The following is a 13,104-nucleotide window of genomic DNA, read 5'->3' on the forward strand; positions in this document are numbered from 1 at the left end:
CATAAAGCATACTGAAGAAACGGTGTATAATAAGTAAATATGTATATAAATTGGATATCTATGGGTGAATTCCATGCCAAGCTGCTATATAGTCAACTCCGTTAAAATTCCAGAGCCATTAAACTGCATGAATGAAACTTTATTTTGCGTATGAAATGAAAAATATTTAGCATCCTAATTTTTTAAATACTAGCAATGATATACTGTCCATGACTCATACATGTTATGAAGCTAAAATCAACATTAAAACCTCTGTTAATACATGGAGTTAATAGCAATAAAGCAATTGAGGGACTTCAAACGCCCTACTATACAATATGTATGATTATAACTTAAGAAAATACTTATATCTCGCTTACATAATCATTTTTAAACTTTGAAATATCACACAGACCTGCACTCAAAGCACATACTTGTAGGAGACCAGAAAATGAATACGTTTGTGAATAATACATCTTTCAGTTTATACAATATTAAAATGTACATTTCCCCAGAAACAATCTGTGAAGAATAAAAACATCGTGGGCATCAGTTGTGTTCCTCCGTCACATTCTGATCAGGCATCTTTATGGCCGGTCTTGAAGCTACCTTCTTCTTCTGCGTGGCAGGAGCTTCTGTCGAGAACCTGATGTTCGCGCTCCTGAAAAGGAAGGAAAGTATTACAAGACAATTGTTTACTGTATACAGTTGTATATAAAATTCATTGCATGTAATTATTTGATTGAAATGATCAAACTACATTTCATGTGGGATATTAAAAAACACAATTAATCTCAAAAGGCAAATGTAAAAACTCTTTAGTTTGCAGAATTTACACAAACCCTTCTTCAAACACAACCGTTCTTTCATCTGAAATCAAAGCTCATACTCACCATAAGATGACAATGAAAACCCACCAAACGTGGGGACAGCGAAGTTAAAAGGGTTCGGTGCCGCCTGGCCAAAGTTCAGAGGTGTTTCTATGGCTATGAAATAAACAGCATGTTAGCACCTTAAGCATCTTTACATGTGATTATATAAATACATTTTATTCAAAAATGTTTTTTTTTCATGTAAGAATAATTTACATTTCAAATCATTACATTTGGATATATATACAGTGTATGGTGTTGAGGAAAATATATTTTTTAATTACATTTAAAAATAAAGTCTTACCGGCGTTTGACTCAGAGTCTGTCTTCGGTTTCATGGGTCGAATAATAGTGACATCATTTACTGCAAGTCATAATAGAAAATGTTTTTTTAGCAACACAATGGCTTCAAATGTCTCGTTTAAAGATAACATAACATAACATGAGTTCATGAAAATATCAATTCATGCAGTGTGTAATGTTGCCGTGTTTAAAAAGTAAGCAGTCTGCCAAATTGTTAATCCGAAGGTGAATGAATAACAAAGTTATTGAAAAAGGAATTACGCAAACAAGTTGTCCATAGTCACTACATATAGTCACCCCCTATGTTTTGTTAGGACTGCCCGCGAAAACTTTACTCTTCCCCCCCAAACACTGTAGCTGGTGAGCCTCATTCGCGGTAGAGAAATCACTGCAGACAAGACCATCTGACCAATCACGTTAGACTAGGCTAGTGGAAAGGAGGAGATTAGACGGATCAATTGCGGAATTAATCATTTGAGAGTCACTGAAGAAGTAAGGTAAGAATAACTACCTATTATAACAAAATAGTGTTTTTATCCCTTCTATGTACATAAACTTGTTGTTGGACACTACATAAACCAAACTAGGACCTTAAAAATCCCTAGTTATGTATTCTTTAAAATATCATTAAAATAGAATATTAATATACTTTCCCAATACACGTTATTTCAATTAAACTTTATTATTAACTTCCCAATGCACGTTATTTTCAGGCAGATGTACAGAAGACAGCACATGACTCAGGTGTACCTTTCTCAGAGATGTTCACAAATCCGCCCTGGTACACGTCTTCTAGGAGAGCCTGGAACTCCGACAGCGCCGCCACTACATGTCTGAAGTTTGGGTCCGATTCGATGTTTGGCACTTCAACAGGCACCGGCTGATCACACAGAGACCTGCAACTCTGAAAAATAACACAAGACAGAATCATTTCCAAACTGAAAGATACCATGAAATAAGAAATAAAAGGACACCGCTGATATCGGTTTGAGGGAACCAAAGCAGGACTAAACTCTGCATCTGGATGTCATGACATATTTAAGTGTAGAATGCACTGATTGGAGTATTTTTGAAGCTGCTGCCACAGATCTGGATGATATTACTGAGACTGTAACTTCTTACATTTCTGTGAGGCAATGTGCATTCCTACCAGGACATATTAAACATATAACAACGACAAACCATGGTTTACACCAAAACTCAGACAGCTTAGCCAGGCCAAAGAGGATGCATACAGTAGTGGGAACATAATCTTGTACAATCAGGCCAAGAACACACTGGAAAAGGAAATTAGAGTGGCTGAGAAGAGCTACACTAAAAAGCTGGAAAACCAGTTTTCAGCAATCAACCCTGTCTCAGCGTGGAAGGCCTGTAGACATTAAAAACTACAAGACACAATCCCCCAGCACTGAGGCAAATCATCAGCTTGCTGACGACCTCAATGAGTTTTACTGTAGATTTGAAACCCTTGGTCTCACACCCCACACTGAACACCTTTCTACACAGCCATCAACACCTCCAGCTACCCCCCTCTCCTCCCATTTTGCATTTCAGATCATTGAAGATAATATGCGTCGTAAGGTCTTCAGGAAACAAAAGAGATGGAAATCACCAGGTGGCCTCAGTTTTTTCACAGATCTTCAACAATCACTGGAGCTGTGCAAAGTCCCTTACTGCTTCAAACGCGCCACCATTATTCCCATCCCAAAGAAATCCAAAATCACAGAACTTAATGACTGCAGACCCATTGCCTTGACACCTGTGGGCATGAAGTCATTGGAAAGACTGGTGTTGTCTTACCTGAAATACATCACAGGAACTTTACTAGACCCCCTGCAGTTTGCTTACCGAGCAAACGGGTCTGTGGATTATACAGTCAACATGGGACTGCATCATACCCTACAACATCTGGACAGACCAGGGAATTATGCAAGGATCCTGTTTGTGGACTTCAGATCAGCCTTTAACACCAGCGTCCCAACCCTACTCCAGACCAAAATAACCCAGCTCCTCGTTCCTAGCCCTGTCTGTCAATGGATCATTAGATTTATGACAGACAAGCAACAGTTAGTTAGAATTGGTAAATGGAGTTTACCCCCTGAAGTGGGACATTCACATTGACTCTATTGTCAAAAAGGCCCAGCAGAGGCTGTACTTCCTTCGCCAGCTGAGAAAGTTCAACACGCCACAGGAGTTGCTCTAAGTTCTACTCAGCTGCCATTGAATCCATCCACTGTACTTCTGTAACTGTCGGGTTCGGCTAAGCTGCAAAAACTAACGGATAGTGGTTAATGCTGAGCGATTCACTAGCACAACCCTCCCCAATCAAGAACTGTACTCATCCAGAGTGAGTAAAAGAACTCGCAAAATCACCAGCGCACTTTCTCTTTGAATGTTGCTGTCTGGTAGGCGCTACAGAGCACAGAGCACCAAAACAGCCAAACATAGGAAAAGTTTCTTCCCTCTGTCCATATACCTCATGAACTGTTCAATTTTCTACTGTGCAATAAAACGTATGCAATACACAACTATTTACTCATATTTATTATACATATACGTGATACTATATCCAGCTATCCGCATTACCCTGCATAACCTTTATATAATCAGTATAGTTTGTATATAGCATATCTGTACATACAATACACCGCCTATTGTCATTTTGTCTAATATTATCCTTTTTGTCAAATGTGTATAATCTCTCAAATATTTATTTTTTAAATATATAAATATATATTTTTCTGTGCCTGTCACTTTTTTAACCTGTATGTGGACTGGAAGCTTCTGTCACAAAGACAAATTCCTTGTGTGTACAAGCACACTTGGCAATAAAGCTCGTTCTGTTTCTGATGATGCAAACTAAAACGTCTGTTGCTTTCTGCAAGTCCTTTCAAGTTTTTATTAAAAGTTCACACTATAGAGACAATGCAGAGCAGAGTGGCCAAATGTTTCAGAAATTGAATCAAGACCATTCTTGCTTAAGGGTACAAATGCTCAGATTAAAAGAAGTCATTCAGCCATTTTCACCTTCGTGTCATTTCAAACCCGACCTGTTTGGAACACAAAAGGTCTTCTAAGACCTCCGCGGTTTGTATGCTACTTAGACCTCACATTCATTCAAAGAAACGCATAATATTCGATTTTAGTCAGACGTCACATATTGTATTTTGTCGCAAAAGAGCAAGATGAGGAAATTACACCTATGTTCAGACTCCCTATAAGATAGTAAGAGTCATAGGGGTTTGAAACTATTTAGTTTCAAGTTAATTATTCATATATTTATGATTAAATATTAAAACTTGAAGTTGAAATGATTCCTATGGGTGAACATTTAATATTTATATTTTTGTGTGATCTGGGCTGGTGCCACAAATATTGTAGATTGAAATCCCCCCAAAAAATGTTTCATAAGCATCACAGTGTGATCAGGACTCAGGAGGTTGTGTTTAATAATCTAACAAATGTTACCTGGAAGAAAGTGATATGATCCTCTGTTTGAGAGAGCTCTTCTATTTCCGCATGTTTTTTCTTTAACTCTGTAATCTCTTGTTCCAGCTGTTGAAGAACCGTTTCGGCCTGACTCACAGCCGCCCTCTCGTGACCTCGGATCAGATCTTTCACCTCGGTGCGCCGTCGCTCGATGGAGCAGACCAGCTCTGTGAAAATACACTCGCTCTGATCAAGAGCCGCTTGTGCTGAATGCTGAGAAGATACAAAACATGACACATGAGTAAGTGACATACATCATAAATAAGAAATATCCACTTGTAATAAGAGTTTGAGGTAGTTTGATATACAGGTGTGGAAAAAAAAGTTCGTTCCAAATAATGTTCAATCAGCATTTCTAGATGTATTGTGTTCATTCCAGTCCAGTGTCTGTTGAATTTCAACAAAATCAAACCTCAGGAATGACATAAAGTCATCTAACACTAATGTGAAAGACTGACAAAATGACAAGACACATGAAAACTGGGGGCAAAAATTCAGGTTATCACATTTTTTTTTTTTTTACTTTTCCTAAATCCATGTACAAATATGACTGTCATGCACTGTTCACTTTAAAGTGGATATGAACTTTTTTGTTGCAGTATTTGAGGTTTGAAAAAATACAGGAATTTTTTTCTGTTATTTTCACCCGTTTCTCCAGTTAATATTTTCTGAAAATAAATGCAAATAGTAACAATATTTTTATTTTGGAATTTGAGAGAAATATTGTTAGTAGTTCACAGAACAAATAAAACAATATTATACCAAACACATACACACATGTATATATACGTATGTATATGCAGAAAAGATGAAAATGGTCTTTGAAATGGTCTCTTACTTTTTATCTCCGGCTGTAAATGTAATATTATTATCAGAATTCAAAATCCACAAAAAATATTTATTGAAGCAAAGATTGGACAAATAAAAAAATACTTATAAATATAAATTTATTTAGTTTATTCACATATGGTGGCGTACAAGTAGAATCTTGTGGTTTTGAACACGAGCTCATTCAAATGTGGCTTTGGTCTATACTGCAGATGCACCGATCATACTATACTTTCAACCAATTCTGATATTAGTACTGTACTTTATTTGACCTTCTGTCCTTAAAATACATCACTGTTTTAATTTTCTTTTTAAATGATCAAAGTTCAAATTACTAGCTGGTTTATTGCTGCATCATCAATCATTAAACATGGATTAGATTCTGCGCAACAGACTAACATGATACAAGCACAAAGATCATTCTATTTAAAATATAAGTAAAATAAAAATACAGTATTCACAAGTTATTTATCTGTAAAGGTTTTCTGTTTTTTTCTACCCAGAGAAAAATGTCGGACTAAGCAGCAGACATTGAACATTGAGTTTTATACTATACATTATGAGTATGAGAGAAAATAATGTAAAAGCTAAATAATGACTGTGTGGCGGTGGAAAAATAAAAATCTGATCTCATATGAAAATGATACGAAGAAATGACAAGTTTTAAGAACTATTAAGTTCAATGTGACATAAATAGGATTTGGAGTTGATTTGTTTCATAAGTCATGGTTGGGTTAAATATGAACATTTTCTTGGTTAATTTACACCAATTTGTCCATGTTTCACCCAACCATGACTTGAAAAACCCCAGCATTTTATAGACTGTATTTTTTCCGACACCTGAAGAAACAAAAGAAAGGTTTGATTACAAGAGCTATTTTAGATTGAAATGAGTTTATCAACAAAGAACAGAGTTTATGCTGGAAAAACAGATGACAAAACACATCAGACTTACAGTGAGCATGTGTGTAGCTTGTCTCAGATCTGCCAACTCCTTTTCTCTCTCCTGAATCCTTTGCTGTGAAATCCTCTGCATCTCTGCCAGAGCGTTCTGCCAAAAAAAAAAAATCTTCAAAAAAGACCATTTCATATTTTCCTGTGTATCATAATTCAAACAACTTTGATATCCGTTTAATTTCTTACAAAACATACACAATTTACCTTTTTCTCATTAATTTCTTTTGATGCCAGAACCGTGTCATGCCCTTTGTGTTCATCCGTCAAACAAAGGTGACAAATACATTGCTGATCTGTGCGACAGAAAACCTCCAGCAGTTTTTCGTGCTGACGACATAGCTGCTCTCGTACGTTCCTGGAAGGCGAAACCAGTTTGTGTTTCTGGAAGGCGGGCGACTCGAAGTGAGCTTGTATGTGGCTCTCACAATAAGATGCCAGACAGACCAGACACGATTTGAAGGCTTTGTTTTTCTTCCCCGAGCAGACGTCACACTCCACATCCCCGGGCTCAGCATGGGTTGGATCGGAGGGTGCAGCGTGGAGTCCTGTCTTATTCAGCTTCTCCACAACGTCAGCCAACATGGTGTTCTTACCCAGAAAGGGTCTGGGCGTGAAAGTCTGCCTGCACTGAGGACAGCCGTAAATACCCAGATAGTCATCTTGGTCCCAGTAGCCTTTGATGCAGCCTTTACAATAACTGTGTCCACACGGAATTGTCACGGGATCCTTAAGAACGTCCAGACAGATGGAACAGTTGAACTGGTCGTGCTCCAGGAAAACCCCAGCCTGCGCCATTTTAAAAGCTTGCAGTCCGCCCGAGCCTGTGTGAAGCAGGCAAACAGGCTTTGTTTATGCAGGAAGTTAGGGTCATGTGACAATGAGCTGTTATAGGAGGGGGAGGGGCGGACCGCTGCCTTAAACAACAGCTGAGCAGATAGAGAAAGATCTGCAGTGTGTGGTGTAAGCAAGTTTACAGCATGACATACAGAAAGCGAAACATTAGGTGAGTGGCACGCACACGAAAAAATTATATTTAACCCAAAATCAAAGAGAAATAAAGATAAAACAATAAGCAACATATACACAGACAAAACATTGCCCTAAATAACACTGAATGACAACCACTGTGTCAGTATTTTGTCAATAATGGCATTCCATACACATGGTCAAAAGTTCCATGTTTTAGAAATGTCCCTCCCTCTTCATACAATTACATGATTTAGGCCAGAAACTGCTGAATTCAAGAACCCACCTAGACAGTGATCCATGTCAAGACCCACCAACATATTTGTATTAGTGACGTATGGGGAAAACAATACACTTTAGTTCTCCTTATATATTTTAACGTTATTTTTATTTTGCTTTCGTATCATTGCAACACCAAAATACCCAAAGAAATCAAAACATACCAAAATCATCGCTACTCAATATTTAAGCATCCAACCTGAATGCCTGACTCATAAAGCGGAGTCAACTTTTTGAGAGTTTTATATCTAATATTGAAAAGGCATGCAGCCAATCCTAAAGGAAATTACTGGAAAGTGAAAATTCTCTCATTTGAAATTAAACATTAAAATGTGTGTCAATAACTCAAATCTTTTTGGATCTTAGTTTCACAAAAATACATGACAACTGGTCACGAGACACAGGAACCAATAAGATTTGAAAATATAGGTTGCCCTATTTGAAAAGATATTAATTATTTTCTCACCTAATTATAGTTCGGAAGACTTATTCTTACGAGATTTAGATAGCTTTTATAATGGATGGATGAGCTTCTTGGACTTTTGGGACCATCTTTGCATGGTATGAGTAAATTATGAGTGAAATTTTTGTGATTTAACGTTACAATCTTTTCAGACATCAGTTCAAACATATGATGACATTGTATTCACACTAGGGGGCAGTAGTATTGCTCTCACGTGTACATCTACTGTATACATGTTTGAAACACAGGACAATTTACTTTTAAAATATATATAGTTAAAAACTTTTAATAACTCACAGATACAAACTTTTTATGTTTTTATTTAGTATGTTTTATTTCAGAATGCAAGTTGGTCAAGTTTCATAACGGGTGCTTCAATTCTTAAATAAACTAATATGAGGTGAAAAATATTTTCATTTAATAAATACACATTTCCTTTTTAAATAACAATAAATAATTAAATATTTCAAATTAGAATAAACAATAACGCTAATATATTAGACCAGCAAAAACATTCCTGATGACAATAAATATATGATAATCTGTGTAAAACAACACTGTTATATTTTCGAAATCACTGCTCAAATATCATTTACCATATGTATTAAATAAAATACTCAGTGCAAACATAACAAATACGATTTTCAAGTTAAAGCTGAAGTGTGTATGTATTCCATGTTAAAAATGTATGTTGAAATATATTTATAAATGTATATTCTATTATAAATCTGTTATGATTTATACTACTAAATCTTTATTTGTTGTCTGCTTATTTCACAGCGTGTTTTCTGTGCAGCTGCCTGCAACAATGCAAATTGTAAAAAGTGCTATAGAAATAAACTCATTTCTTTGCAAAGTCAGCAATGGGTAAGCCATTTGCAGGTGGTTTGTAAACACTCAAACGACCAACTTCACACAGCAACATTGGCTCAACCAACCGTGTGAGTTTGGGGTGAGACTATGTGTTTGGCCAAGTAATGGCAACAAGCCGGAGTGCTTGAAAACCATTTAAAAACATGTATTATTTTAAAGCGGAGGTAACATGCTATTTCATGCATTCTGACTTCTTTACAATGGTAAACGTGCTGGCTTGTCACGCTTTACATGGTCAACTTGTCAAAAAATGAGTTGAACATATGACGTAGTATTTCTGTGCTCGATACACTCCGCTAGGGTTCGTAAAGGTTTCTGAGTGTTTTTTCGAAAGTGGATTCCCGTTTTGTAACAAGGGCTCCCTTATTGGTCAATTCTCCCAGAATAGCATGCCCACGCGTCAACCAGCCAGCGTGAGGAAGAGCACGCCTATCGATGATGCTTCACTCGGCTTACTGAAGTTTAGTTGTGTTTTTTTGCTCAAGGCATTTCTGTGGTGAATGTTATATGAACGGTGGATATAAAGCTGGATTTGAAGATCGTTTAAAACTAATAGATGGCGCAGTCCCAGCTCTAAAAATGCCGGACATGAACCACACGCGGTAAGTCAAACTAAGTCATATGTCTGTGTTTTGTTGCCAATTGTCAAGTCAGTGCATAATGTAAACAACACAAACTTATAGTGAATCAATGCGATGATGCTTTGTGTGCTCGCCGCCCCCTGCACACCTCCACAAGCACAACTTTTTCCGGAAATAATCGTACAGCTGTATCTTATCTCTTAAATAAATTCAAACTAAATACTCCTCTAAGATACGAAGTATGCAATACTGCTGTATAAGTACTCAAAATTGTTATGAGATTGGCAGAAACTGCGTGTGTTACCTCCTCTTTAAAGAAATTACACACTTCAGCTTCAAGAATGATGTTCCTTTGGTCATTTACTTTCGGAAAGCCCCTGACATTCAAGTCGATGGAATCAAAATTTTCAGCCTCAAACATTCACGCATGCAGTCATCATTACTTGCAGCTAAATTTCTTACTTGCAGCCTCTGTATCAGACTAAATGTTGAAATACAACAATACATTTTCTAAACTAAAGCAAACCGTACGGCTGAGGAAACGGATGAACAGATAAAAGCCACAGGTTCTGGATCAGTAATGCCTTTGACATTTTCAAAACTTGCCGTTCGAGGAATGTTACATAATTCAAGGATGGCATCATGGGGAAACTTACATGCACAAGAAAGGCTTAAGGTCAAAGATTTTCAAATGATCATTTGGTCTTCTCATCTAATCCAATCTCCGCTCTCAAGGCCTGACTACTGGCAGAGATGAACCTAATCCAGTGCTGAAGATCCTCTGGTATGTCAGGGCACTCCACCTGACAGAGAGATGGAAGATGTGTTAGAGAGACAAGAATATCCCCTGCACCCTTGCAAAACTCAAACTACAAATACATGAACCTCACCTTTCTCTTGCAAAGCAAATCCAGGATCTTCTCCGGAGAGCTGCGAATCACATTCTGCCTGCACAGCATGACAGCCGAGATGAACCCGTCTGACTTAGAAACAAACCTCTGCTCCAGGTAGAAGGATTTCTCGTCCCAGGACACAATGCGTGTGCGCAACTCAAATGCCTCGCCTAGGACCAGAGAGCGCCTGTAGCGGATGGTCGAAGCCCCGACCACCATCGTGGCATTGAAGGCCCGTGCGGCCCTGAAGAGCCCGTTTCGGGTGCAGTGCGCAAAACGGGCGAAGTCGCATTCGCGCAGATAACGGGCGTTATTCATGTGGCACATGTAGTCCAGATCGTGGAGGAGAACCCGTCCGTGAACCACCTGCTCGGCCAGAATGTCCTGAACTGGGCCCTGAAACCAGGACTTGATGACTATCCAAGACCCTCGGAGGAAGTACCAGACATCAATGCTGCTGAACAGAACCAGAGACCCAGACAGAACCCACAGCAGCATGATCTTGTTTCACAGAGAAAATCATTAAATATTCATATCATGATTATGTATGGTTCATATTTTCATGCCGAACATCACAGAGGTAAGACACTTACAAAAATTAACCATGGTTTTACTAAAGTAGCCATATGTATTTAAGTAACCTTGTTACCACAAATTTACCATAGTTTAACCATATTTGTAGTACGACCAATATGGTAGTACAAATGGGAATCAATAGGCAAAAATAGGTTTCAACCATGGTTCATTTTCTTAACAAACAATTTAAATTTCTTTAGCATATTTTAAACTGCATTTTTACAGTACAGAAAATTGACAAGTATGGCCCGACAATAAAATACACAAGATGTTGTATCTTAACAACAAATAATGTCTAATGAACGTCCGCTATGGAAACATCCGTTAAGAGTCACACGTCATTTAATCCTTTAGATGAAATATCAGACTTTAGCTACAAAACATCGGCAAGGTCGAACAAAAAATCCTGTCTAAGTTTATACGTTTGTTTAAAATAGCTTATATTCATTCAAACCGAATGAATTTACGAATTGTATTAATCATAATCTTGTTTTATGTGAAATTCTTCTGTTACTCACGGGATGGATGCTTGGAAAGACACCGGCTTCTCACACTTCCGCAAAGACCGATGCTGGTCTCCAATTGGTTGAAAGCTGAACCACGTGATACGTCTTTTGCAGCGATGCGCCAACGGTGCCCCCATAATGTGCAGGGCACGAGTGTCTTCAACAAACATTAAAGTGAAGGAGAGACAAATCCGGTTTTCGCGAGAAAATCCGCAATAACGTTTAAACATTTTAAATTGATTTCAATTTCTGTCAAACGTGAGTTGTCGTGACAGAAAAAGTGTTTTGACAATTAATAAGCAAATGAAACGGAACTTTGCTTTACCACACGTAAATCATAAACCATTGCAGTCTCGGTTTAAGAACGTTAAGTAATTTTACCTTTTTATTCACAAGACAAGAATCTCCCCCTATTTACTTATAGGTGGTTATAGAACAGCTCTGCCCTGCCCAACATGGCGGCGTCATTTACACTACCCACCAGCCACTGCGGCTTCTACGTCAGCAGCCTGCCCTACAAACGGCAAAACGTCAGATTTGTATGGGACGCGAACGGGGACTATGGAACGCCAGGAGGGCCAAAAACGTGCGTATTTTAACGCGTTGTTTGCGCGTAGAGTACGCGTTGTTTGCGCGTAGAGTACGCGTAGTCTACGCGTGAAAAATCTACGCGTACTCTACGCGCAAACAACGCGTTCTCTAGGCGCAAACAACGCGTACTCTACGCGTGACGTCAGACGTCAATTTCGCGTGTTTTTGGCCCATTCGGCCACTTGCCCAGTTTGGACGTGTAAGCGTGACGAGTTCCCATTGGCTGACGAGCGGAAGGGTTAAACCATTACTGTAGGCCTAGGGGGTTGCCTCCCATTTCTGACTCCCTGCCATCACAATGCATGTAACATGCGAACGATCCACTTATCTATTTACGTGTCCATTTATCTAATAAGCTATTAGATATAGATGTTGTATCATCCTTTTTAACGTCTATTGCCGGGTCATGTTAGTAGCCGTTTTAGCAGAGAAAATTGATTGATAAAAGAAACCATTTATAAATCAGTTCCAGTGGTGTAGGGGTAATCGACGCTGTCAGTTTAAATTGTATTATGGTGTCTGGATCAACGTAGGATCGAAGCTCGCTTCCCGCGTTGACTAATTCTCCTGTAACAATTTTTTTTTTGAAAACCTCTAGCCACCGTTTAAAGCCCTATCCATTAATACATACGTTTATAATTTGTTAACTTCTTAAATCAGTAAATTTATTCATGTTGAATAATTTATCAAATTTATTGGTAATATTAGGTTTTATATTCTTACTAATTTTCAAACCTTGGCTACGGCCCTTTTTTAGTTATTTTCAGTTAGAAAGAATAAGTTTAAAGTTTCATCAGACTTGATGAAAATAAAGTAATGTTTTATAATACAATTTTATTGAAATATAAGATAAATAAATACGAATTTATAGAAATCCGTTTTTTCTTTAAAAATACATTAAACAAATTTAAAAAAGAATTGTCGCCTGAAGCAATAATTTGTAAGCGT

The 13,104-nt window shown here is 37.8% G+C and overlaps 2 protein-coding genes across 2 annotated transcripts; both read right to left on the reverse strand.

Annotated features, from left to right (window-relative positions):
* Positions 1–124: 124 nt before the first annotated feature.
* ftr67 (finTRIM family, member 67) lies at positions 125–10,385 on the reverse strand. Its single transcript, XM_056742913.1, has 8 exons — positions 10,247–10,385; positions 6,633–7,249; positions 6,427–6,522; positions 4,623–4,856; positions 1,905–2,058; positions 1,156–1,215; positions 873–965; positions 125–640 (listed from the first exon to the last, which is right to left on the reverse strand). The coding sequence occupies exons 2-8, from the start codon at positions 7,221–7,223 to the stop codon at positions 585–587; spliced, it is 1,284 nt and encodes a 427-aa protein (XP_056598891.1). The 5' UTR covers positions 7,224–7,249; positions 10,247–10,385; the 3' UTR covers positions 125–584.
* On the reverse strand, positions 10,255–11,920 carry si:ch73-52e5.2 (protein THEM6). Its single transcript, XM_056742915.1, has 3 exons — positions 11,578–11,920; positions 10,481–10,984; positions 10,255–10,393 (listed from the first exon to the last, which is right to left on the reverse strand). Exons 2-3 carry the CDS (start codon positions 10,979–10,981, stop codon positions 10,286–10,288), a joined length of 609 nt encoding a protein of 202 aa, XP_056598893.1. The 5' UTR covers positions 10,982–10,984; positions 11,578–11,920; the 3' UTR covers positions 10,255–10,285.
* Between the last annotated feature and the right edge of the window lie 1,184 nt (positions 11,921–13,104).

This window comes from Triplophysa dalaica, chromosome 3 (assembly GCF_015846415.1).
Source record: "Triplophysa dalaica isolate WHDGS20190420 chromosome 3, ASM1584641v1, whole genome shotgun sequence".
Lineage (NCBI taxonomy): Eukaryota > Metazoa > Chordata > Actinopteri > Cypriniformes > Nemacheilidae > Triplophysa > Triplophysa dalaica.